We start from the raw sequence: 26,855 nt of genomic DNA on the forward strand, positions 1-26,855 counted from the left end.
ATGCAGATCTCCATCGCTTGCACCGAGCAGAACCTGCGGAGCCGCAGCAGCGATGACCGACTGTGCGGGGGCGGCGGGCGGGCGGCGGGCACGGCGGGCGGGGGTCCCGGCCAGGGGAACAACGGCGCTTTCCAAGCCCCGGGCAAGGGGACCCGGCTGGCGGGGGGCGTCCGGGCGTCCGGGCAAACCCTGCCCCACCAGCTCGCCTTCCTCCTGCGGGAGTCCACCGGACGAGCCACCGGCATGAACTATCGGTAAGCGGGCTTCAGGGGCTGGGAGGAGGGGGAGCCGGACTACAAAGCCCATCGCCCGCGCGGGACTCGACCAGCGGCAGGTGATGCTGAAGGTTGAAGTCTGTGCTTGTGAGGGGTGGGGGGGCTCATTACAGCAGGGGGGAGGATGGAACTGGGAAACACCCCTCCCCAAGAGTGCCGGACTACAAAGCCCATTGGCCGCTCAGGACTTGACAAGTGATGCTGAAGGTTGAAATCTGTGCTTGTGGAGGGAGAGGGGGGTTGATTAGGGCGGGCGGGGGAGTGTGAAGCTGGGGAACATCCCTCCCCAAGGGTGCTGGACTACAAAACCTATCGGCTGGGCAGAGCTTGACCAGCAGCCGGTGATGCTAAAGGTTGAAGTCTGTTCTTGTGGGGCGGAGGGGGTTGATTAGGGTGGGCAGGGGGACGGTCGAGCTGGGGAACACCTCTCCCCAAGGACTACAAAGCCCATTGGCCACGCAGTGCTTGACCAGCGGCTGGTGATGCTGAAGTTTGGGGTCTGTTTGTGGGGAGCGGGGGCTGATTACATGTAATGAGCTGCCCCCTCCCCAAGGGAACACCCCTCCCCAAGAGTGCCAGACTACAAAACCCATTGGCCACGCAGGACTTGACCAGGGGTCATTGATGCTGAAGGTTGGAGTCTGTTCTTGGGGGGAGGGAGGGGGGTTGATTAGAGCAGGCTGGGGAACATCCCTCCCCAGAGGGGCCGGACTACAAAGCCCATCGGCCACGCAGGACTTGACCAGCAGCCGGTGATGCTGAAGCTTGGAGTCTGTGCCTGTGGGGACGGGGGGGGGGCTGATTACATCAGGGTGGGGGTCAAGGTGTAATGACCCCCCCACTCCCCAAGGGAACACCCCTCCCCAAGGGTAGCGGACTACAAAGCCCATTGGCCGTGCAGGACTTCACCACCGGCTGGTGTTGCTGAAGGTTGCACGGACTAAGGTCCAGGGGGAGGAGCGGATTGCGGGGAGAAAATTGATCGGGGGGGGGGGAGGGAGGGAGAGAAGTGAGGGGGGAGGGATGGGACTGTGCTGAAGAGCCCCTCCCCAAGGGGATGCAGGACTACACATCCCATCGGCCGCTGAGTACCTGCTTTTGCAGTCTCATTGGGGGGCCCTTAAAGTGGGAAGAAGGGAGCCGTGTTGCGCCAGTCGCCCGGGGATGCTGCCTGACTACAAATCCCATCAGCCACGCAGTCGGAAGATTGCAGTGGAAGATTGGGGGAGGGGGTGTCCCATTGTCTGCTGGGACGGAGGTTGGCAGCGATGCGTTTTCGGGGGGGGGGAGATGGAAACCAGTATGTGTAAAAGGGGGGGCGGGCGGGTGCTGTGTTCCAGTCCAGCGGATTTCTGGGACACTTTGACAGCAGGGAAAGAGGGAGGGGCGTTGTGTCCCCTCTTGTCAGAGGGCGGGGGGGGGACAGGGGACGAGGAATGAATGAAAGTGGTTTCTTATTTTCTTGACAATTTGGAGAGCGGGGTCATGGAGTGACCATCAAGATTCTGGGGTTCGTACTTTCTAGAATAGGGCATTAAAAAGGGGGTCGAGGGAGCCGAACCCCCCCTCCCCAAAATAGAAACCCACGTGAATCCTCCCAGATGCAGCCTAGCAGATCTCAAAGCAGCCCATACGGATATTTCAGAAGGGGAAAACATTATCCAGGAGTCCCAAAGGGTCCTTGCAAAGCCCCCCCCCCAAAAAAATAACCCCCCACATTCCTCCCAGCTTCCCCTCCAATTTCCCAAATCCCTCCTGCTTCATTTTTGCCATTTTAATTCAAGTTCGATGGGGGATGAACCCGAAAGTTAATTGACTCCTTTTCAGAAAAAAAATTTGGGGTTCTTGCAGATGGGAAGTCGTGGGGGGAAGAATGATGCAAGACTTTGGGGGTCCCCTTGTAAAAAGAAGGGGGCTGGGAGGGGGTGGGAAACCCCCCTACTGTTCCACTAAAGTGTTGTGTGACTTGGACAGCTGGTGGAAAACAACCCCCCCCCCACACACACACACTTTTTCCCACCTGGTCAGGTATGAAATCCAGATGGACTGAGTTTCAGCCTGCCCTGTGAAAGAGGCAGCGAAGGGTGTGGGTGTGTTTGTGTGTGTTTGTGTTCTAAAAGGGTCGAGGTTTGCCTTCTGCTCCGTTCCAAAGGAAAGATTTCCCTTCGCCGAAAAAAAAAAACACCCTGCGTGCCCCAAAGAATATTCATAAGGAAGCTTTGCGGGCTGCAGAGGTGTGGTGAGATTGTGTCCTTGTGTGCTGTGTGTGTGTTTGCGAGAGGTGCAACTGGGGTGAGGAAAAGGAGGAGGGGGAGGAGAGGCGCTTGGCATGCGGTGAGGAAGAGGAGGGGGGCGTGATGGGCACCTCTAAAAGGATTAAGAGGCAGATGGCATCATGCCAGGAGAACAGAGGATAAGGGGGGGGGGTTCGAATCAGGCCTGGGGGGAGGGGTTGGGGGCTGGCCAGCCACCATCCCAGCTGGGAGATCCAACTCCTTCTTGCTCCCCCCTCCCCCAAATCAGATCCTTCTTGGGATCTGGCTCTCTTCCAAACCCCCTTCCCAATTTTATCCTAATCCTAGCGGTACGTTGCTAATCCAGGCGGGCAGATTAAAATCCGGGGCGGACAAACTTTTGACGCGGGTGGCCACGTTGGGCTCTGGGCCGGGTGGGGAGCGGGGTGGCCACGTCCAGCAGATGGGGCAGACGACGGTCGCTTCACGGAAACCGGCAGCGAGATCCAAATCCGACCGAGAGGCTGAGACTCGCTCAACGTCCTGCAAACTCTCGTCTCGTTTCTCTTAAAGACGGAAGAGAGCAAGGAGGGGGGGGGAAGAAATGGGATTTCGGGCCCACATTTAAATCCCCAGCAGTGGTCTGTGGGTTGTCGTCCGCCCCCCCTTTTTCAGAGGATTAATATTTGTTGGAAATAGCTGCCCACATGAAACTGGGGTGGTTCGTGGCCTGTTTTCCTCCCAGCAATTAGAAGCGGGGAGTGACTCGCTTCTCCAAAGCGCAAACCATCTATTTTTAACTTTGTTATTGCTCAAAAGGGTAACTCCCTAATCCGACGGGTGAGAGAGAGAGAGAGAGAGAGTCACCCTGGGCACTAAGCAGGGAGGAACACGGCCCAGAAGGAGCAGCGATGGAAACGCGGCTTGCTCACCCCTGGAGGGTTTTTCTGGCCTGCATTTTCTCCTCTAAATGTGTTGGACTACAACTCCCAGCATGCTGGGCAGCGCCAGAACACTGTTGCATAGTGTATGGGGGGGGGGCACGCTATACTTCAAAGAAAGCGTACGTGAAACACAATTGTTCCGTTGGTGGTGAACACCTCGCGTCGGAAAGCAGGAACCTTGTATAGGTAGTCCTCGACTTATGGCCGTTCGTTTAGTGACCATTGAAAGTTATAACTGAAAAAAGGGACTTAGGATCATTTTCACACTTATGACGTTTGCGGCTACCCCAAGGTCACGTGATAAAAATTCAGAGGCTTGGCCACTGACTCGTATTTATGACCATTGCAGCGTCCTGCGGTCACGTGATCCCCTTTTGCGACCTTCTGAGGAGCAACGGCCATTGGGGAAGCCAGATTCACTTAACGACCATGTCACTAACGTAGCAACCGCAGTGATTCACTTAATGAATAAAAAGCCAAGAAAAAAACAGGACCACATTCACTTAACAGATGACTCCCTTTAGCAACAGAAATTTGGGGCTCAATCGTGGTCGTAAATTGAGAACTACCTGCAATGGCATGTGCGAATGATCTTGGGAGGGGGGTGGAACAGGAAGAGCTGAAGACGAGGCAAGAGGCAGGTAAAAGGCAGCTGCGCCCACAGAAGGAATGAGGACATGGGAAGAAGCGATCTCGGAAGACACTCTCACTAGTGTCTTAGACTGTAAAGGGGGGGGGGGGAGAAAGATGAATTTTGAGCCTTGTAAGATTCGGCTAATGTAACCTTACAATAAAGTAGAATGTGTACTTCCAGGCGTTTTTCCTATCCCTCCCAAGACTGACATCACTCCTGAAAGTATGTTTCCCCCCCTCTTAGTTTTACAGCTGAAGAGACTTGGGAGGGTGCCTTCTTTTTTGCCACGTCCACCTTCCTTCTTAGGGCTCAGCTGCCTCTTCTCTTGCTTCATCGGCAGGTCTTCTTCCTGCCTCCCAAAGCCATTTCCACAGACCCCCGTTGCCACCCCCAGGGCCCAAAGGCTTAACTGATAGTTGCTCCCCCCACCCCAATTTCACCTTCCCATTTTTTTCCCCGTTTCAGGAACCTTGGGAAGTCTGGTCTGCGCGTCTCCTGTCTTGGCCTCGGTGAGTTTCCCTGAGTTGGGTGGGCTTCGGTGGTGCAGAATACTTCCGAAGGGTGGTAGGTTCCCTCAATTTTGGGAAACTTTCTTGGGTGTGTTTGTTGCTTCTTCCTTCGTTGCTTCCTCCTTCGCCAATCGGATTCCTGGTCCACCACGGAGTCTGTAACCAGATGGTTCAATGTTAAGGAGACTATAAGGTCTATCAGGGGGTCTCCAACCGTGGCAACTTTAAGGCTTGTGGACTTCAATTTCTAGAATTCCCCAGCCAGCCGCCGAGGTCCCTTCTAATTCTCTTCGATCTCTTATTCCATTAATTAACCAGTGGAACAAAGTGGGTTGTGGGAGGGTGCGCACACACCCCGCAACTTATTTTTGGTCGCAGGGGCTTGAGGGGGGGTGACGCATATGTGCTGGGGGAGGGCACGTGCAAGGGGGATGGGGGGAGCAGGGGGGGTCACGCACGCATGCATGCACAGAGGGGGGGAGCATTGCATTATGGGTGTGGCCGTGGGCGCGCTTTCATGCATGTGAACGCGATTTTGGCATACGAGCAGAAAACAGTTAGCCATCACTGCTATATAGGGTCTCCTGCTTGAGCAGGGGGTTGGACTAGAGGACCTCCGAAGCCCCTTCCGACTGTTGCTAATCTTAGCAGGAGGAGCAAGCGACTCAATCGATCATCCTATTTCAAAAGCCTGTTTTTCCCTCATAGGTACTTGGGTGACGTTTGGATCCCAGATCTCTGATGAGGTGAGTCTCAAACTTTGCCCGCTTAGTCCAGGGGTGGGTTCTGGCTTCTTCTACTGCCGGTTCGCTCAGGGACGCGCTTTGGGCGCATACGCAGTAATTTAAAAATTGCTTCTGCGCATGCAAAAGCAAAAAAGATGCCGCCGCTGATATAACCAGTTCGGGGGCGTGGCCCGGCAAGATACTACCTACTCAGTCATACCGTACCGTACCGGTAGGAACCCACCTCTGCCGCCTACTCATTTCGTGACTGTGGAGGAAAGATGTAACGGTCCAAAGGACAGGAAGGAGATCTGGCCACCAAGGTAGTGGACAGAGGAGAGAGTCTCCAGTCCCAGCCAAGAACATAACAGGAGAAAAAAACCCTCTCAGCGAAGCTCTCGTTCCGACAACCATACAGCGCATTCAGTCGTGCAAGATTCCTTAACTACGACCATTAAAAACAAAACCTGGTTTCTATAAATTGGGGTTTTTACTCTGGTCTACCTTGTTGGGATCTTGCAGCAGGGAGATTCCCAGGAGGAATCTATTTTGATTTGACGGAATTAAGAAAAATTAAAGTTGTGTGGGCTACACACTCCAGGTCCTCTCCTCGCCCTTCGCTGAATTTCTTCTGATTTTCCTAAAATGGGGTGTCAGAACCGGACACGATATCAGACTGGAGCAGTGTTTCTCAAAAGCTGGCAACGTTTAACATGGGTGGACTTCAACTCCCAGAATTCCCCAGCCAGCCCCATAGCGTAACTTTCTTAATGGACGGTGGGTATGCAGTAAGCATAATATATCTTCACTTCAGCAAAGTGGGGAAAAAAGAGAGCTGGCTGGGGAATTCTGGAAGTTGAAGTTCACAGGTCTTAAATCAGGGGTCTCCAACCTTGGCCACTTTAAGCCTTGAGGACTTCAACTCCCAGAATTCCCCAGCCAGGCGCATAGGGTAACTTTCTTAATAGATGGTGGGTATGCAGGAAGCGTAATATATCTTGACTTCAGCAGGGGGGGGGGGAGAGCTGGCTGGGGAATTCTGGGAGTTGAAGTCCACAGGTCTTAAATCAGGGGTCTCCAACTTTGGCCACTTTAAGATGTGTGGACTTCAACTCCCAGAATTCCTCAATCAGTGATGGAGGGTAACTTCCTTAATAGATGGTGGGTATGCAGGAAGCGTAATATATCTTGACTTCAGCAAAGTGGGGGGGAAAGAGCTGGCTGGGGAATTCTGGGAGTTGAAGTCCAAACATCTTAAAGTTCCGAGCTTTCCTTTTTAAAAAGAGATGTAGATTGACCTCAGCTTCCTCTCCAAGTCTCAAAATTGAAAAGACCCCCTCTTCCTAGCATGCACACACACACATGCACACTTGTGTCCCCCCGAAAGCCAAGATAGATAGAAAAGTTTCTAAGGGTTTTTCCCCCCTTTCTTCTGATTGATTAACAGGCAGGAGTTGAGCGGTTGGTGGCAGATTTTTCTAACTGTGCAAGAGAGGCTTTGTGTGTGGGGTGTGTGTGTCTGTGTAGAGTGAAGCCTCTCAGATTTAAAAAGCCCCCTTCCTCTTTTCTCAAAAAACCCCTCCCCCTTTTCTTTTTCTGCTTCTAGGTGGCTGAAAACGTGCTCACCATCGCTTACGAAAACGGGGTCAACCTCTTTGACACGGCCGAAGTCTATGCTTCTGGCAAGTAGGTTGGGCTGTCGCACTCTTGGCTTTCTTGGGGTGGGGGGAAAATGAGGACGGGGGGGGGGGGGACAGATGGACAGGATCCAGAGTGTTTGCAGACTGAGCTGCAGCTGTGTCACCTGGGCCGGGAAGAGATTCAACAGGCGTAGATTCTCTTTTAATTGGGAGATTGGGGGCAGTAAGGCTGTGTGGTTTGCCGTCCAGCAAGCTCTGCCCAGAATCGAATAGGGGGTTGGACTGGAGGACCTCTGAGGTCCCTTCCGGCCCTGGGATTCTGCGTTCTGCGTTCTCTCCTGATCCAGAAAGAAAAGGGAATATTTCTCCGTTGCAAAAGGAATTGAATTGTCTAGGCCAGGGATCAGCAAAACTCCGGCTCCGGAGCCACATGTGGCTCTCTCATCCCTCTGCTGTGGCTCCCTGTCGCCGGTCGGCTCCACCATTGATAGGGCTTTCGGTTAGGACAGGTAGAGGAAAATGGACGCCGCACTATGGTGGGGGAAGCGGACTTCCCGTCGGCTCCAGAATTGAACAGGGGGGCTTCCAGTGAGAACATTTGTGGCTCTTTGAGAGGCCAAGGTTGCCGATGACTGGTCTAGGCCCTGCCCTACCGCTGCCAAGTTCCCTTAGCTCTCGTTGGCATGGCCAAGGGTCACCTCAACCGCAGCCCCCCACGTGGCGTCCTGGGCGCCAACCCCACTCTGTGCCTGTCCTGCCAAGCCTATCAATTGAATAATCAAAGTAAAAAAAAGACAAAATCTTTTAACTCCCCCTGTGGCTGTTCTGTGCATTAGGGCAGATCTATCAAACAGCCCCCCCTGCATTTCACAGGCTGCCCAGCTGTGCAGGCACTCTGCACTGATAGGGGGGAAATTCTATGCCCAGGAGCCCACTTATGCACCGTGCACGGAGGGGGGGAAATGGCTTTTTCCAGGCTTAGAAACTTTCTTGCCCGCTGCAGGGAGAAAAAGGCACTTTGTCCATGCTCAGAGACTCTCTTGGCCTCTTCGCAGGGAGAAAAAAGGGCACTTTTCTACGCTCAGGGGCCCCCTCGAGCATTTTGCAGAGAGAGAAAGGCGCTTTTCTTTCCCATGCTCAGAAACCTCATTGGGTGCTTTTGCAGAGAGAGTCTTTTTTTTTTTTCCAATCTCAGAAAACAGTCTGGGACGTTTTTTGCAGGGAGAAAGGGGTGCTTTTCTTGCATGCTCAGGAGCCCTCTTCTCTTCTAACCGCTCTGTTCTAATCCAGAGGCTTTATCCCTGCTGGAGATGTCCTTCCTTTCCATGAGACGGCCCTTGGTGTGTTTTTTTCTTCTCTTCGCCTGTCGCTTCGCAAGCCAAGCATTGGCTGGGAGCGTTTCCCTCTCGAATCAGGCCAGTTTCAGAGTCGGTGACACGATTCTGTCATTCTGTATTTGGGGATCCGTCCAAACGGTGTGTGTGTGTGTGTGTGTCTGAAAAAAAGAGAGAATGAAAGAGGGAGGGAGACAGAGAAAGAGAGAAAGAAAGAAAGAGAAAAAGAGGAAGAGAGGAAGAGAGGAAGAGAAAGAGAAGAGAGAAAGGAAGAAAAAGAGAGAAAGAGAAAAAGAAAGGAGAGAAAGAGAGAAAAGAGAGAAAGAGAGTGAAAGAAAGAGAAAAAGAGGAAGAAAGAGATCAAGAAAGAAGAGAAAGAAAAAGAGAAGAGAAAGAGAGAAAGGGAGAGAGAAAGAAAAGAGAGAAAGAAAAGAGAGAGAAAGAATAGAAAGAAAGAAAAAGACAGAGAAAGAGAAAGTGGGAGAGAATGAGTGAAAAGAGAGAAAAAAAGAAAGAGAAAGGAGAAAAAGAAAGAGATAGAGAAAGAAAATGAGAGAGAAAGAGAGAGAAAAGAAAGAAAATGAGAGAGAAAGAGGAAGAAAGAGAGAAAGAAAGAGAGAAAGAAAAAGAAAAAGAGAGGGAGAAAAGAGAAAGAAAGAAGGAGAGAGAAAAAAGAGGAAGAAAGAGAGAAAGAAAGAGAAATATTTTTTTCCAAGGATGATGGAAAATTTAGAAGGGGTGAATTCAGGTGGAGCTGAACTGCACACAATCACATCAGCGACAAGCAGACAGACGGGGCCTTTGCACAAATCGTAGCCCACAGGGCATACACACACACACACACACAAATTGTGCACTTGCACACACGTGCACACACCAATGCACAAATGGGCCTCGCTCAACTGGAAGGCTTATTATGGGATTGCCATTTCATCCGCTTCCCAATTGCTGCAAAAACGTCATGTTGTAAGAGGAGAATTGTGTTCCTTTGTCGTGCTAAAACAACGACAACAACGACAATCAAAATCAGGATGCCGGCAGCACCTTTGCCCACAAAGGCTTCTGTCCCGGAATAACATCGGTTGTCAGAAAAGGAGCCTCCATCCCAGTTCCTCCTGACTAAGACAAGAGTCGGAAGGCACCCCGGAGGTCATCTAGTCCAGCCCCCTGCTTAGGCAGAAAGACAGGGTTATGGTGGGAGTCAATAGTGGGGGTGGGAAGAGAGAGATTATGTAGGGCTTTCTTGGTGTGTGTGTGTTGTTGTTGTTGTTGTTGTTGTTTCTGGAAGCAACACACAATTTCCCAACACAGTGGCTGAACAAGGAAGCAAGCATCTTGGGAGGTAGGGAGGCCACCAAGTGATATTCTTACAGCCGTGAAAAGCTCCCGTCCCTCAAGAGGGGAGGGCGCAAAGGGGGAGGGGGGCATCAACGATGAGGGGGGCTGTAAAGGAGGGTGGAATGATATTTCCATGCCGAGGACTCTGTGTGTGTGTGTGTTCTCCCTTCCTCATTATCATCCCTTTTTTCCTTCCCTCCTTCCCTCCCTCCCTTCTTTCCTTTGCCTCCTCTTCCTCCCTCATCATCCATTTTCCTCCCTCCCTCTCTCCCTTCCTTCTTTCCTTCCTTCTTCCTCCGTCCCTCTGTCACTCCTCTTCTCCCCTCCCTCCCTTCCTTTCCTCCCTTCCCCCTTTTCCCCTCATTCTCCCCCTCCCTTCCTCATCATCCCTTTTTTCCTTCCTTCCTTCCTTCCCTCTCTCACTTCTTCTCATGATGATCCCTGTTTTATTCCTTCCTTCCTTCCTCTCCCTCCCTCACTTCTTTCCTTTCCCCCCTCTCCCTGCCTCATCATTCTTTTTCCTTCCTCCCTCCCTCCCTTCTTTCTTTCCTCCTCCTCTTTTATATTGGCTTTCCTTCTTTCTTTCCTCTTTTCTATATCCTTCCTTCTACCTTTTTTCTCTTCCAGAGCAGAGAAAACTTTGGGGAATATCTTGAAGAGCAAAGGATGGAGGTAAGGCACACACAGACCCCGCCTCGGTCCCTGCTGGCACCCATGATGCCCCCTCCCCCCAAATAACCCTGATTGACAGCTGGGTCCTTTCCTGGAAGGGCAGAGGCTGAGAGTGGGTGGGGCTGTGAGGTCATCGAAGGGGGCGGAGTCTCAGCATCTGGATCCTTGGCTAATTTAGGGGGATTCCCCTTCATTCTTCCTACCTTCAGTGAAACCTTTTGCAAAATTGCATACAGCTAGTCCTCGATTTACGACCACAATGGAGCTCGACGCTTATCTGATAAGGGAGACGGACGTTAAGAGGCTCCATTTCACAACCTTTCTTTTTCCACCGCTCTTAAGCGAATCCCTGCCATTGTTAAGCGTGTCACGCGGTCGTTAAGCGAATCCAGCTCCCCCCCTTGGACTTGGCTTGGCGGAAATGGCCACCATCATAAATACGAGTCCGTCGCCAACTGTCTTTGAGTTTCCGCTCACGGGCATTTGACCCCGTATGTGTGTGTGTGTGTGTGTGTGTGTGTGTGTGTGTGTGTGTGTGTGTGAAAAACAGTCCTATGTCCCCTTTTCTCCGGGACGTAACTTCGAACAGTCGCTAAATGAAATGTCGTAAGTCGAGGACTGCCTGCATTTCTGGCTGTGGGGTTGTGGGGGCTTCTGCCTGACGACTTTTCCCCCTTGGACTTATTTTTTTTTGCTTTCCTTTTGCAGGCGTTCCAGCTACGTGGTCACCACCAAAATTTACTGGGGAGGCCAGTAAGTGGCCCGAGGGGGAAACTGGGAGGAAATGGGGGCTCCACTGTGCAGTGGGAAGCAGGGAGGGACCCCCACACATACCCCACCCCCAGTCTCCCAGAATTGCAGGAAAATCAGATCCCCCCCCCCCTTCTTCAGTGTCGCCTTTTCCAAAGTGGCTTCCGATGGCATTGGACTACAAGGACCATCCTCCCCGGCAGGGTGACACTTTGGGGGGTGGGGGGGGGGAAATGTCACTGCATGTGCATAGGGCTGTGGTTTTTTTTATTGTGATGCTGTGGAAAACAGGAACTGACACCCTCTCCCATAGGACTTTTTATCTTGGGTGCCCCCCCAAAAAAAACCCATCTAACTGCCCTTTGGGGAATGGGGGTGGGTGGGAGGGGCAGCTGGGCCTGGAGGTGACCTTTCACCCTCTTTTTTTTTCTTTTCTTTTCTTCAAAGGGCGGAGACCGAAAGGGGCTTGTCCCGGAAACACATCATTGAGGGTAAGAAGGGGGTGGCAGGGGAATGGGGAAAGAGGGGAGGGGGCTGGAGGGTTGAGGCCTGGATGGGAACTGAGTCTCAAGGGAGGGGAGACGGGGGACAATTCATGGAAAGCGGGATCAGCTTTAAGTAGGAGAGAGAGGGAGGGAAATAGATAAGAGGAAGAGAGAAGTGAAATAGAAGGGAGAAGAAGGAGGGAAGGAAAAAGAAGAGGGAGGGAGAGGAAGGAAGGAAGGAAAAAAGATGAGAGGGAAAGGAAGGAAGGAAAAAGATGAGGGAGGGAGAGGAAGGAAGGAGAAAAATAGATATGGAGGGAGAAGAAATAGAAGGAAGAAAGATGAAAAATATATGAGGAAGGGAGGGAGGGAGAAGAGAAATAGAAGGGAGAGAAAGGAAGGGAGGAGAAAAATAGATATGGAGGGAGAAGAGAAATAGAAGGAAGAAGGGTGAAAAATATATAAGAGGAAGGGAAGGAGGGAGAAGATAAATAGAAGGGAGAGAAAGGAAGGGAGGGTGAGTAGATGGATGAAAGGATGGATTTAAGTACGGAAAAATGGGTGGATGGAAGGGATGGATGGATGAAATGATGGAGGGATGGAAGGAAAGAAGGATGAGTAGAAGGACGGATTAAGGAACAGAAGGACGGAGGGATGGGTAGGTGGAAGAGCGAATGGATAGATGGAAGGATGGACTACAAGCTCCTCAATGATGACCCCCCCCCCAGCTCCCATCATCCCCAGCCCTCCCACTTTGGCACTTCTAATTCCACATTTCCCCCCCCACCCCCCACCCATTTCCATTTCCCAGGGCTAAAAGGCTCCCTGCAGAGACTCCAGCTGGGATACGTGGACATCGTCTTCGCTAACCGGATGGATGCTAACAGCCCCATGGAAGGTGGGTGGGCTTGCTTCCTCTCTTCTCGTCTTCTCCCCCCCCACGCCCTCTAACTTTAGGGGTCAGGATTAAGGGACCCCCAATTTCCCAGCCTTTCCATTTCGAGTAAGAGCTGCCTCCCGTGTCTACCCGGAAGAAAATACCTTTTTACCACTTGCCAGGATAATCTCGCCACAATTATTCTTATTTTTTAAACCATTTAATGAGTGTCTCTCTACGACAGGGGTCTCCAAACTTGGCTACTTTTAAGACTGGTGGACTTCAATTCCCAGAATTCCCCAACCAGCTGCGTAGAGTAACTTTCTTAATAGACGGTGGGTATGCAGTAAATGTAATATATCTTGACTTCAGCAAAGTGGGGGGAAAAGAGCTGGTTGGGGAAATCTGAGAGTTGAAGTCCACAAGTCTTAAATGTGGGATCTCCAACCTTGACGACTTGAAGACTTGTGGACTTCAACTCCCAGAATGCCCCAGGCAGCCACGTAGGTTAACTTTCTTAATAGACGGTGGGTATGCAGTAAGCGTAATATATCTCAACTTCAGCAAAGTGAAGAAAAGAACTGGCTGGGGAATTCTGGGAGTTGAAGTCCATAAATCTTCAAGTTGCCAAGTTTGAAGACCTCTGCTCTAGGAAAACTACAACAGACAACACACAGAGGCGCATACACACACACACACACACACACACACAGACACACACACACACACTCGTTCCTCTGTCATTATAGAACACTTTGGATCTTCGGCAGAGTTTAAACAAATATTCCAGAGACAATATTTTGCGGGCGGTAGTAAAAAAAACCAGTCAAGATGGCGGCAACAGTGGCAGCCATCTTGACTTTTCTTGAGCACATCTTGCACATCTGTCCCCCTCGACGCTGCTTTCTTTCAAGGGAATAACATGCAGGAAAAAGATAAGAAATAGGAGAGCCAAGCGCTTCGTGGCAAAGGAAGAAAGAAGAAAGGGAAAAGGGGCTAGATCTGCGACTTATGACCAGTCCTCGTACTTAACGACCATCCCCAGGGCCACGTCATCGAAATTTGGGGGCTGGTATCTAACGACAGGTCCCGGCATCACCATTTATGACCTCCTGGGCCGGAAGCCAGATGTGCTTAACATAAAATGTACGGTTCGCTTAACAACTGCCCCGACTTGCTTAACAACCGTCGGGGAAATGGTCGTCAAATCAGACGTGACTCCCTTAATGTGCGGAGATGTTTTTCCCTAGTGAAGGCAACGGCCTCTGTTCCCCCTTTTTTTTCTAGGGAGGGGGTGCAGGGGAAGGGGTGAGCTGCCCCAGGGGCCTATATGACACCCCCAGACCCAAATTCTGGTGCCCAGCCAACCAGGCTTAGCTCTGAAAACTCCAGCCCGTCTCATTGGTTTTCTCCTTCCTCCAGAGGGCGACCTGAATTTCCGAGTGTTCTTGCTGGAAGGTACTATAGATCCCCCTCCCTGTGAGCCCCCTCCCCAATTTCCTGCTTCTCCTGTTGTCTCTCGCACCCCGGACCTCTCAAGCCTTTAGAAAGGGGAGGGGCACCAACAAAAAACCACCTACAACGTTAGGTGTATAGATCAGTCTTTCTCGGCCTCTGCCCCTTTAAGATGGGTGGACTTCAGCTCCCAGAATTCATAGCCGGCTAGGGAATTCTGGGAGTTGAAGTCCACCCGTCTTAAAGGGGCAGAGGCTGGTGGAAGACAAGTTTGCAGAGGCTTTTAAATCTGCATTTTCCCCCCAAGAGCGAATGACATTTTCGGGGTGGGGGGGTAATTGTGTGACCCTCATTGTCCTTGTCGCGCTTCCAGTGAGGAGACCCCAGGTTTTAGGAAGGGCTAGTTAGATGGGGGTCTTTTGGGGTTGCCTCTCAATGTGGATTTTCCCCACCACCTTTAGTCGAAAGGGGTTAAATTCAATGGGTCGGATTTAATGTGTTAGGTTTACATTCCAGACAGCAATTTTAAAAAGTGCCCGATTTCTTTTTTTAATTTTTTTTAATTTATTTGTCTGCTATCTGAATTCAGGCTGAATCTAAGGTAACTGGAATAGAGCAGAGCAGAGTACAGTAGAATAGAATAGAATAGAATAGAATAGAATAGAATAGAATAGAAAATATGGATGGGATGGAATGGAAGAATAGAATAGAATAGAATACAGTAGAAAATATGGAATAGAATAGAATAGAAAATATGGAATGGAATGGAATAAAATAGAATAGAAAATATGGAATGGAATAGAATAGAGAATAGAATAGGATTCAGAATATAGAGAATAGAATAGAAGAATATAGAATAGAATAGAATAGAATAGAATAAATAGAATAGAATAAATAGAATAGAATGAATAGAATAGAATATAGAATATAGAATATAGAATATAGAATATAGAATATAGAATAATAGAGAATAGAGAATAGAGAATAGAGAATAGAGAATAGAATAGAGAATAGAATAGAGTTGGAAGGGACCTTGGAGGTCTTCTAGTCCAACCCCATAAACCATTTCAGACAAATGGTTGTCCAATCTCTTCTGAAAAACGTCCAGTGTTGAGGAAGACCCTCGTACTATAATTAGGGCTTTAAGGTGCATTCAAAAAAATCAAAATGGGAGACGTGGGTGCAATCAAACCTATTCCTGTTTCACTAGCTTCGTTGTTTCGTAAGTCGAGGACTACCTGCGGTAGAATCTGGCTTGAGAGGTCTCTCCTGCCTTTCCCTCTTGTCTTGAACCCAGAACTCCTCTTGGCTGCCCATCATAGCCTCCTAATACTAACCAGCCCTAGTCTCTAACCCAGGGGTTGGCAACCTGCGGCTCCGGAGCCTCATGTGGCTCTTTTATCCCTCTGCTGCGGCTCCACCATTGATAGGGCTCTCGGGTAGGACAGGTAGAGGAAAAAGGATGCCGTGCTAGGAGGAGACTCTATGGTGGGGGAACCGGACTTCCCGTCGGCTCCAGAATTGAACTTCCGGCCAGCTTCCGGTTAGGACATTTGCGGCTCTTTGGGTGTTTAAGGTTGCTGACCCCTGCTCTAACCCCTTAATTCACTGTTTCTCAATCTTGGCTCCTTTTAAGACAGGTGGACTTCAACTCCCAGAATTCCCCAGCCTGCCTACACACTAGATATGGGAGAGTTTGTCTCCTGCCTTTTCTTCTTGTCCTGAATCCTCTTTGCTGCCTATAGTAGCCTCCTAACTCTAACCAGCCCTAGTCTCTAAACCCCTTAATTCACTTAATTCACCGATCTTGTCCCCTTTAAGACGGGTGGACTTCAACTCCCAGGAGGGCTGCTGGGGAATTCTGGGAGTTGAAGTCCGCCCCTCTTAAAGGGACCAGGGCAGAGAAAGCCTCTGGGTGTTTTCCCAAGGAGGAAACCCAACTGACTTCAGTGGGGCTTACTTCCATCTTACTCCTCTAGGTTTCATTCTCGCCGTACTTCTGCATAGGAGGCAGACGTGTGTAGTGTGTAGTTGCAAGCTTTGTGTCCCTCCCCACCCCATCCGAAGTTGTGTGTGGCTTGTGCTGCCAAGGACAAGAAGAGACACCTCCGGTTTAGCTGCTGTCTTATCGTTTCGGCCACTATTTCAATAATCCAGAAATCCTGATTGCAAAAAACGTTATTTCCCCGAAAATAAGACCTCCCCGAAAATCTTATTTTTTTATGTCTTATTTTCGGGGAAAACACGGTACCTTCTTGTGAAATAAATACAGTTGCTCCTCCGCTTACAACAGCTCTCTTAGTGACCATTCCAAGTTACGGCGGCACTGAAAAAAACTGACTTACGAGCCTTTTTTTTTACGGTTACTTACGACCTTGTCAAGTATCTGCACAACGCAGGGGTGTCCAAACTTGGGAACTTTAAGACTTGTGGACTTCAACTCTCAGAATTCCCCAGCCGGCTGGCTGGGGAATTCTGGGAGTTGAAGTCCACAAGTCTGAAAGTTCCCAAGTTTGGACACCACTGGCATAACGCAATCAAAATTCTTGGCCTCCGATTCACATTTATGACGGTTGCAGTGTCCTGCGGTCCCCTTTTGCGACCTTCCGACGAGCCGAGGTCAATAGGGAAGCCAGATTCGCTTAACCCGCGGGGGACTCGCTTAGCAACGGCAAGGATTCGCTCGACAGCAGCGGAGAGCACTCTCGCCAAATTCACTTAAGAAATGCTTAGCGACAGTAATTTGGGCTTCCATTGTGGTTGTAAGTGGAGGACTACCGGTAATAATAAATGAAAAATCAGTAAAAAAAATATAACCCTGTTGTATTTTAGGGTTAAAATCAAGCAGTGATTAAAAATGGGAGAGTTAAAAGAATTGGCAGCTTTATAGGGCATTTTGCTGACTGCGTTTAAGCGCAAACCTTTTATTCTCAGTGCTTTTTTTTTTTATAGTGGACTCACCTACATTTTGCCATGTTCTTTGCGAAGATTTCTTTGAAATGTATTTCGCACTTCCTCCTCCACTTTCTCCATTTTCCTGAAGGAAAAATGATTAAAAAGAGGTGGTGATGAATATTCCTTACGGAAAGTGATTTAGAAATAACCCTCTAGCCCATTTTTCAGCGAGGTGGTGCTAAATTGAAAATCTAAGGTGGCAATGGATGGACGTATGCATTATTTGCATTAAACTCAGGTGTTTGTTTGTGTGTGTGTGTGTGTGTGTGTGTGTGTGCGTGGTTTGTTTGTCCAAACTGTGGTTTGTTGAAGCAACCCCAGGGGTGGTATTCACTTACTTTCCCTACCAGTTCGCAAATGTGAGCACACTCTTGCTTCGCTCACCTGCATCCTGTCAACGCAAGCGCACGGCTGGCCGTGAATGTCCTTTGCTCACGCGGGTGGCTTGCCCACATGTGTGTGGCTTGACAACATGGGTGTGGCATGACTTGGTGGGCGTGGCAAGGGAAGGATACTGCAAAATCCCCATTCCCTCCCCACTCCTGGGGAAGGATACTGCAAAATCCCCATTCCCTCCCCACTCCTAGGGAAGGAAACTGCAAAATCCCCATTCCCTCCCCACTCCAGGGGAAGGAGACTGCAAAATCCCCATTCCCTCCCCACTCCAGGGGAAGGAGACTGCAAAATCTCCATTCCCTCCCCACTCCAGGGGAAGGAGACTGCAAAATCTCCATTCCCTCCCCACTCCAGGGGAAGGATACTGCAAAATCCCCATTCCCTCCCCACTCCTATTGGTTTTCCAATTTCCTAGAGTTTGCTAAAAGTAGAGAAGTCCACAAAAGTTGCTCGGAAACATAAAGATGGATTCGTGGTTGTGTTTTGTAACTTAACTTTGATACTGATGTTAACATGCAGGCTGTGGATTTTGAAGCTGTCCCTTCCCTTCAAAATCCACAGCCTGCATGTTAACATTAGTATCAAAGTTAAGATCCCTATCGGGGTCTTTTCCAACTTGGCAACTTGAAGATTCCTGGAAGCTGAAGTCCGACCTATTTTTCCAAAGCCCCAGAAAGCAGGACAAGAAGCAACGGATGGAAACTAACCAAAGAGAGAAGCAACCTTAGAACTAAGGAGACGTTTCCTGACAGTGAGGACAATTAGTCAGTGGAACTCACTGCCTCCAGAAGTTGCGGGTGCTCTGACACTGCAGGCTTTCAAGAAGAGACTGGACAGGCCCTTGTCTGGAATAGTCTAGGCTGGTCTCCTGCTTGAGCAGGGGGTTGGACTAGAAGACCTCCAAGGTCCCTTCCAACCAGAGCTGGTATTCAACCAGTTCGGACCGGTTCACAGAAACGGGTCATGGAAATCGTGGGTGGGGCCATGGGCCCACTCCGCCCTGCCTGCCCCAGCTCTGTGCCATTCTATTTTGCACTTTTTCAAGCCAAAGCGCATGCTGCAGATGGCCGGCCACGTGTGGAGCGCGCTCACATTTGTGACCTGGTAGGGAAAGTAAGTGAATACCTACTGTTCCCTCTTATTCTGAGCCAGGCTTCCTTTAAAAGCAAGGAGCGGAGTCTTGGTCCCGGCGAAACCACTTTTGTTTTCCACGACCGAGTTCCTTTCATTCAAAGTCAGCAAACAGTCTTTCCATGGAATGCTTATCCACACGAACCTTATCTCGCTTGGCGAGCTGCCAGAGAGCTAGTTTCCCAACACATGGCAGGGCCGTGTGTAGTCGTATAGTCCCAAATATAACTTTCCACTCTTGAACCAACCGAAGGAAGGGTTTCCTGCAAAAGCCCCCTCCCCGTTCCTGTGGGAGGGGCCAATCACCTCCCAGATGTCGTTTGACTCCCAAGTCGACCCTGCTTTCTCTTGTCTTCTGGCAGCTCTGCGCATGCGCGCACTGGGAACAGGCTCCAGCTGTTCCTCTGCCTCGCTGCTGTCTAGCTCCCTCTCGGCCTCTGATGCAGAGCCCTCGTCTCAGCTTTCCTCAGCCCCCCAGGACTGGCCCATGTTCCTCCCCCAACCTCCTCACTGTCCGGCTCTCTCCTGCTGGCGGGCCACAACTTTTTTTCTGAATACGAAAGACTCCCCATCTTTGAAACGCGAGGAAGAAACGGAGGGAGAAGGTACTTCAGGGCTGATCTCTCTTTCTATTTTCATTCTTCCCTCCAGAGATTGTCCGAGCCATGACGTACGTGATCAACCAAGGCATGGCCATGTACTGGGGGACTTCTCGCTGGAGCGCCATGGAGATTATGGTAAATTCCGATTTTTTTTTGGGGGGGGGAAACAGTATAGAAGTTGGTTCCTCTCTTTCCCCCACTCCTCAATCTCTTCTCCCCCCCCCCTTTCTTCTCTGCAATGTAGGAAGCCTACTCGGTGGCCCGGCAATTCAACCTCATCCCTCCCGTGTGCGAACAGGCGGAATATCATATGTTCCAGAGAGAAAAGGTGGAGACCCAGCTTCCAGAGTTGTATCACAAGATAGGTATGAAGGAAGGAGGAAGGAGGGCTTGGGAGGGGGTCTCAGGAAGGGAGCCCTCCCTCCCTATTTTCCCCTCCTGCATGATAACGTTCTTCCTTGCCCTCCTCTCCATCTATTCATTGCAACCCTGCTTTGACCAAGATCAGTGGCTTTCTAACTTGGCAACTTTAAAGACTGGTGGACTTCAACTCCCAGAATTCCCCAGCCAGACATGTAGGGTGACTTTCTTAATAGACGGTGGGTATGCAGGAAGCGTAATATACCTTGATTTCAGCCAAGTTGGGGAGGGGGAGAGCTGTCTGGGGAATTCTGAAAGTCCACAAGTCTTAAATATGGGGTCCCCAATCTTGGCCACTTTAAGACCTGTGGACTTCAACTCCCAGAATTCCCCAGCCAGCCATGTAGAGTAACTTTCTTAACAGATGGTGGGTATGCAGTAATATATCTTGACTTCATTCAGCAAAGTGAAACAAAGGGCTGGCTGGGGAATTCTGGGAGTTGAAATCCACCAGTCTTAAAACAGGGGTCTCCAATCTTGGCTACTTTAAGACTTGTGGACATCAACTCCCAGAATTCCCCAGCCAGCCACATAGGGTAACTTTCTTAATAGACGGTGGGTATGCAGTAAGCGTAATATATCTTGACTTCATTCAGCAAAGTAAAAAAAAAAAAGAGCTGGCTGCGGAATTCTGGGAATTGAAGCCCACCCATCTTAAAAGTTGCTGAGGTTATTGACCTCCATGTTGATTGGGGAATTCTGGGAGTTGAAGTCCACCCACCTTACAGTTGTCAGAGTTGGGAAACATTGACCTAGAGATGAACACAAAAGGAGTTCAGTTGTGTTTTTATGGGTTTTCCTAACTAAGAGACAAACCATGATTCCTAAACACAGGACATTGCAGAAGTGAAGGTGGCGTATATTCGCCTAAGGTTAATGGGCTAAGCACCCAATCAGCTGATGCTTGAAGGATCTAGAGGTCCCTTGCTTTAAGGTCAAAGTAAGTTTGAGGGAAGCTGTGGGTGATACCTGAAAATTCAGTGAGAGGAGGAAGAGGAACTGCTGTCCGTCCTGACCCCACCTGCTCCATTTACCTTCTTCAGGTGTAGGAGCCATAACTTGGTCTCCACTGGCGTGTGGACTCATCACGGGAAAATATGAGGAATGCGTGCCGGAGAACTGCCGGGCAGCCATGAAGGTAGGATCCCAACTGTTCTTGACCGCCGAAATGCAGCACAATCTCAAATCGAATTATTGCCACTGTCAAAACATGTAATATTAAATATACATTCCCCTTTTTTTTCTGGTATTATGCCTAGGAAGGCATAAGAAAAATAATTAATTAATGATGATGCCTAAAAATAATAATTCTTATGATGCTTTCGTCCAGATATTTTTTTTGCTTTTGGACATGTCCACCACATGTGGTGGTATGTTCCCCAAATTGATTACCGTATTTTTTGGAGTATAAAATGCACCTTTTTCCCTCAAAAAAGAGGCTGAAAATCTGGGTGCGTCTTATACACTGAACACAGCATTTTTCGCCTCCCGAAACCCCGCCCCCTTCACTAAAATGGCCGTGCATAGACTTTAGGAGGCTTATAGAGTGCCCCTGGGGGCTGGGGAGGGCAGAAATGAGCAAAAAAGAGGCCCGTTTTTTGCTCAATTTCCCCCCACCCAGCCCCCAGGAGCACTCTATAAGCCTCCTAAAGGCTTTGCATGCCCTCTTTTTTTTGACAAAAAACGGACCCATTTTGGCGAAAAACGGGCCTTGTTTTGCTTATTTTTGCCGCCCCGCCCCAGGAGCACTCTACAAGCCTCCTAAAGGCTATGCATGCCCTTTTTGGGGGGGAAAAACCGGGCCATTTTTGGGAGGTCTGCCGAGTGCAAAAACTTTTATTTTTAATTTGCCTCTTCAAAATCTTGGTGCGTCTTATACTCCGAAAAATACGGTACATTTCCAACATTTAACGGATGCGTTTTTAAACGTTTTGGCTAGTCTTGCCGGCGGTAAGTGCTACCTTGTGAAAACCTCTCTTAAGCGCTCCTTCCCCCTAACCCAAATTTAGTCTTCGGCCGAGACTTCATCATCGCTCCAAGTCTCACAACTTATTCATTAACGTAGAAGGTCCTTGAAAGGGAGGGTGGGAGCACTTTGCTCCAAACCGATGCTCGGTGGGCTGAGCTGAGGCTTATGGCTTGCTGGTCCATGAGGACCTTCGGTGACGGTCTTGGCCCTCTCCTCCTCTTTCAGGGGTACCAGTGGCTGAAGGAGAAGCTGCAGAGCGAAGACGGGAAGAAGCAGCAAAGCAAGGTGAAAGCATTGCAACCCATCGCTGAACGCCTGGGCTGTACCGTGGCACAGCTGGCTATTGGTGAGGACGCTGGAGGGTGTGTGTGTGTGTGTGTGTGTGTGTGTGTGTGTGCATGTCTCTGCGTGTGTGTCTTTTTGTAACAGTGCCCTAAGGCAGGCGTCGTCCCTCCCTATCAGGGGATTCAGGCAAAACCTTCTGTGTGCGTAATGAGGCCCAGACCTAGCTTTTTCAGGGTAGCCCCTCCAGCAGCCAAATCACAGGAGGAGGAGGCGGCGTGGGAGTCCGGGTCAGCATCCGAGGGGGAAGAGGGAATGGAGCTGGCAGAGAGACAGAGAGACAGAGGCGGAGCCTGGGCTGTCCGTCAGTCTTCAGATGGAGAGTCAACAGCCGCCAGGTCCAGAGGTGGCTGATGAGGAAGAGGAGGGACAGCTGGGTCCAGTGCCTGACACGTGGATGAGCAGAAGACAGAAGAGAGGAGAACAGTGGAAATCTATGGGCCGGTCCTTGGGATGGAAGAGCCACTGCTGCTAGCGAAGCCCTCCCAGCTATGGGGATAAAAGGCAGGGGGGCGGAGAGAAATAGATGTGGCAGACAACTACTCATCTTCCAGCTGGACAGACTTGTTAGCTTGCGGTGAGAAAGAAACTTTTTGCCAGGGCTGCCGGCATTCCTAGTAAGGGAATCTTTTGAGTTTCACTTCAGAGGGTTTGTCGTATTCGGGGAGCTGGCTCAGAACACGGATTCCCTTCCGCGTCCATTTTGATCATTGTGTTTCTCAACGGTTGTGTTGGGATTCTTTTGCAATGAGTTTCAGTTGCTCCAACATCGGGGGGTTTTCAGAAGAGACGGGACAGTCATTTGTCTGAAATGGTAGAGAGTCTCCTGCTTGGGCAGGGGGTTGGACTAGAAGACCTCCGAGGTCCCTTCCAACTCTGTTGTTCTGTCCCTCTAGACTTTTTTGGGGGACAGCAGAATGAAAAATACAGTCCCCAGAATCGAATCAGCAGCTCTTTGCAGCTCCTTAAACCACAATGTCTAGGGAGATGGAGCCAGGCAGGGGGTGGGATTCAGGCGGTTCAGACCAGTTCGGACGAACTGGATGCTAATTTTACATCTGGTTCACCAAACCAGTACTTGCAAGGATTGGATGGCCCCGCCCACCCCTCCCCTCCGAGGAGTCTCCACTCGGCCTGTTTTGGATGCCAAGTAAGTGCAAGGCCCCCCCTGAGGCTCTGGCAGGAGGACAAACGGACCTCCCGGAAGTTCTAGAAGTCTGGAAACGGGCCCGTTTTTGGCCTCCGGAGGGCTTCCGGACCCCGGGGGAAGGCCGTTTTCGCCCTCTCATTGTCTCCGGAGCCTGGGGAGGGCGAAAATCCCTCCCCACCCGTGGTGCAGGAGGCCGAGTAGGCCACACCCACCATGGCCACGGCCACCCATCAACCAGGCAGAGAACCGGTTGCTAACGTGTTTGAATCTCACCCCTGGTGCCAGGGATGCATTTTGGGCGTGGCACGCTCTGAAGACTTTCTTCCTTGAAACTGAAGGGGTCGCACGGCTCTGGTGCAGAGTAGTCACAACTACAGGAGTAATAATAAACCTGGGAGAGAGGAAGTGGGGCAGATTGTTCATGGAGAGAAGAATCAACAGCTCATGGGATAGAAGTTGGGATGATGTTTCTTAATTCCTGGGCTGGGGGCAGCTGGTGGGTTATATGGATGGGGGACCATGAGGAAATCAGCACGGTGGGGAGACCAGAAAATTGGGGGCGTGGGGGAAATCCCAACACGGGCGGTAGCAAACAACTTCCATGCTGTTAACCTAGCGAGCCCCGCGTCCGCGTCTCTCCCTAAGGATTTTGGCTCTCCTTGAGCTCGGGAGAAATTACCTGACAGGGAGGACAACGAACCAGGGGAAATGCCTGCCACCAGAAGTTTCAAGTGCTCCATCCCTGGAGATTTTGAAGAAGAGATCGGACACCCATTTGTCTGAAACGGTGTGAGGTCGGATACGTCACGGGCTGGCCCAGCCCAATATGTCACATGATGACGACATGACGATGTTTGACACACACACACTGCCCCCGGTGTAATGTCTCCTGCTTGAGCAGGGGGTTGGACTAGAGGACCTCCAAGGTCCCTCCCAAGTGCCATTTGGAGAAGGAGAAGGAGTGTCTCCTGCTTAGAGGACCTCCAAGGTCCCTCCCAAGTGCTGTTTGGAGAAGGAGAAGGAGTGTCTCCTGCTTGAGCAGGGGGTTGGGCTAGAGGACCTCCAAGGTCCCTTCCACCAGACCAGAGAAGTGGAAAATCGGTCAGAATGGTGATTCCAAAAAGCTTCCGAGATGAGGTGTGAACAGATAAGATTATATCAGAAACATATTTTTTCCCGGCTTCTGATGCTTTTGCTGTGACCCTCTCACGTTGAGAAATCAGGGCAGCCCCTGGAGCAGATTCACAGCAAGCGGGGAGGGGGGACCTGCAGAAAGCTGTCCCTGAATGCACCAGAGAAGAGAGGCAATGATCACACTCCCACCCACGCGCAAGCACCAATTTTAGAAAGGTGGGGAGAAGAGGCTAAACTTGTTCCTTTCTGACCTATTTCGGGATGGGGTGGGGTGGGAATCCTATCTTCCCAACAGCCTGGTGTCTTCGCTCAGAAGGGGTCAGTTCCGTGCTCCTGGGGGTCTCTAGTGCTGAGCAGCTCATCGAGAACCTGGGATCCATTCAGGTGAGGAGGAGGAGGAGGAGGAGGAGGAGGAGGAGGAGGAGGAGGAGGAGGGTGAGGTCCTTGGTGCTCTCTGAGCTTGGTAGTTTTTTGCAGACATTTCGTGACCCACCTAGGTAACACTATCAATGCTAGGAGGGAGTGGTATGCGTGAAAAGGAGGAGGAGGAGGAGGATGACGGTGAGGTCTTTGGTGCTCTCAGCTGAGTTTTCTTGCAGATGTTTCATGACCCAACTAAGTAACATCGTCAGTGCTAGAAGGGAGTGGGGTTTGCAGACAGGAGGAGGAGGAGGAGGAGGAGTGTGAGATCCTTGCTGCTCTCTGAGCTTGCTAGTTTTTTGCAGACATTTTATGACCCCGCTAGGTAACACTATCAGTGCTAGGAGGGAGTGGGGTTTGTGGAGATGGGAAGGGAAAGAGGAGGAGGCCAGAGATCTGGTGACCAGTCACTCAGTGGGGGAGGGGGCTGCATGTAACCCCATCAAGGTGGAGGCTCTGGGTGAGGGCAGCCCCCCCCCCCCGCTATCTATGTTTTCAATTCACCTGTAGTTTTTCCCACCAAGCAAGGTGGTTTGAATGAAGACTGGTTTAAAAAGCTGGGGAGGGGGGGGGAACCAGTAGCTTCCAACCATCCATGGAGCCCCCCCCCAACCCCCCAACAGAGAAATTCAACGTAAGGGGGCTGCAACCTTGGGGGTTCCGGGGGGGGGAGGAAGCTTGCTTGCTTGCTTGCTTCCTTCCTTCCTAATTCCTTTACTCTCTCTTGCCCTTTCTGTTCCTCCTCCCTTTTCTATCCTCCCTCCCTTCCTTCCATCTGCCTTCTCTCCTTTCCTCCCTCTTTATCTTTCCTTCCTTCCCTTACTCATTCCTCCCTTTTTCCTCCCTCCCTCCCTAATTCTTTTACTCCCTTTTGTCCTTTCTCTTCCTCCCTCCCTCTTCTCCTTCCTTCCTTCCTCCCTTCCTCCCTTCCCTATTTCCTGTCGTGGGTACTCTTGGTGCTTAGTCGTTTTCCTGCAGACGTTTCTTTACCCAAACTAGATAACATCATCAGTGACATTTTAAGAGACCCTACCTCAAATCACCCAAGAAGGCAGCCGTAACAATTACAGATATGACCCTGGGGTGTGGGGGAGGGCATGCACCACATTTTTCATGCTGACAACCCCCTCCCCTCTTCCTCCTCCGACAGGTCCTCACCCAGCTGACCCCTCAAGTCATCCAGGAAATCGACGCCATACTGGGGAACAAGCCCAACGCCAAGAAGGAGTCCCGGGCGTAGGAGGGCCGGCGTGCGGCCCCACCAGACTTGCCTCCCTCCTGCTCCTCCGTGGACCCCCGTCTCCCATGCGTCTCCCGCCCGCCCGCCACCCACCAGCTGCTGCCTTTGACAAGGGCGGGTGGTGGTGGTCAAGAAGAGCCGCTTTGCGCATGAACCAAAATATCCGTATTCTTCCAAGACAGGTGAAGCAGAAAGTTTCATCCTGCCCCTCCACCCCTCCCCGGGGCGGCTGCTTAGTCTCGAGTTCAAATCTAACAGCATGAGCAATCGCGCTTGGCGGGCTGACCCCCGCCCCAATGCCTTGGCCTGGCTGGGCCGGTGCCCAGGGCTGCTGCAACCCCTTTCCGTACCGGGGGAGGCCTGGCTTCCTCCAGTGGGGGTTGTCGGAAGGGAGTGGGGAGGGTTGGGAATAACCTAAAGAAATAAGCACAATCTCGGTCGGAGAGAACCTGGATGTGTCTGGGGTGTAAGATAACCTCGGTTTCATGACGACCCTCTGTCCCTTGTGCGGGGGACCTTGCACCCCATTTCTCTCTCTTTTTTCCCCCCCGTGGCTTGGTTTTCCTTCTGGGGCAAGATGCTTTCCCCAATCAAGGTCTCCTTTCTGGATATGCCGGGGGAGAATCCTGGAGGTCGTCGTCTCAACCAGAGGTGGGTTGCTACCGGTTCGTGCCGGTTTGTACGAAGCGGTTGTGAAATGTTGCCTGGGTCTCCGAACTGGTTCCTCGTTCGCCGCAGTATGGTTTTGAGGGGCATTTTTTAATGTTCTGCGCGTGCGCAGACCTATTTACAGGCAACTGTGTGCACGCACCGAACCAGCCGTAACGCCGGCAGCAACCCACCGACAAAAGAAACCGTCACAATTTGCAATACGGTCCAGGACGAACACCAGCATTGTTGTAAAGAAATCACAGAGAGCCTTTGCCCACGAGTTAGATTGGCCTAGATCTGGACCCAAGTGGGGGGGGGGGAAACACACCTATGGAAGCACAAAATGGACCCCCTCGCCTTAAAACCCCAGTTTTAATTTTTTCCCCAAGTTTGCCTTTTTCTTCTCCGTTCCTTTTGGTCTTTCTCATTCTTCCTTCCGTTGCTCACCAATATAATTTTCTCCGGCAGTGCTTCGGGATTTCTTCTTTTCATTCTTAATTGTTTCCTGCCCCCTCCCCCCAAAATAGGGGGGAGCAAAACTTACTGTGACCCATGCAAGGTCAAGAAGCTGGC

General features: G+C 50.8%; 1 protein-coding gene across 1 annotated transcript; it reads left to right on the plus strand.

The window, feature by feature from the left end:
• LOC309400818 (voltage-gated potassium channel subunit beta-3-like) lies at positions 1–26,855 on the plus strand (the record flags this gene model as incomplete). The annotated part of the gene is given in 16 exon segments (XM_081969509.1): positions 1–129; positions 132–202; positions 204–254; positions 4,553–4,596; positions 5,305–5,342; positions 6,928–7,007; positions 10,261–10,305; positions 11,014–11,058; positions 11,503–11,546; positions 12,352–12,438; positions 19,006–19,091; positions 19,201–19,321; positions 20,420–20,514; positions 21,571–21,691; positions 24,267–24,355; positions 25,542–26,855. Coding segments are annotated over 16 exon segments (1,236 nt in total). The 3' UTR covers positions 25,632–26,855.

Source organism: Natrix helvetica (genome assembly GCF_964273705.1).
Source record: "Natrix helvetica genome assembly, chromosome: W".
Lineage (NCBI taxonomy): Eukaryota > Metazoa > Chordata > Lepidosauria > Squamata > Natricidae > Natrix > Natrix helvetica.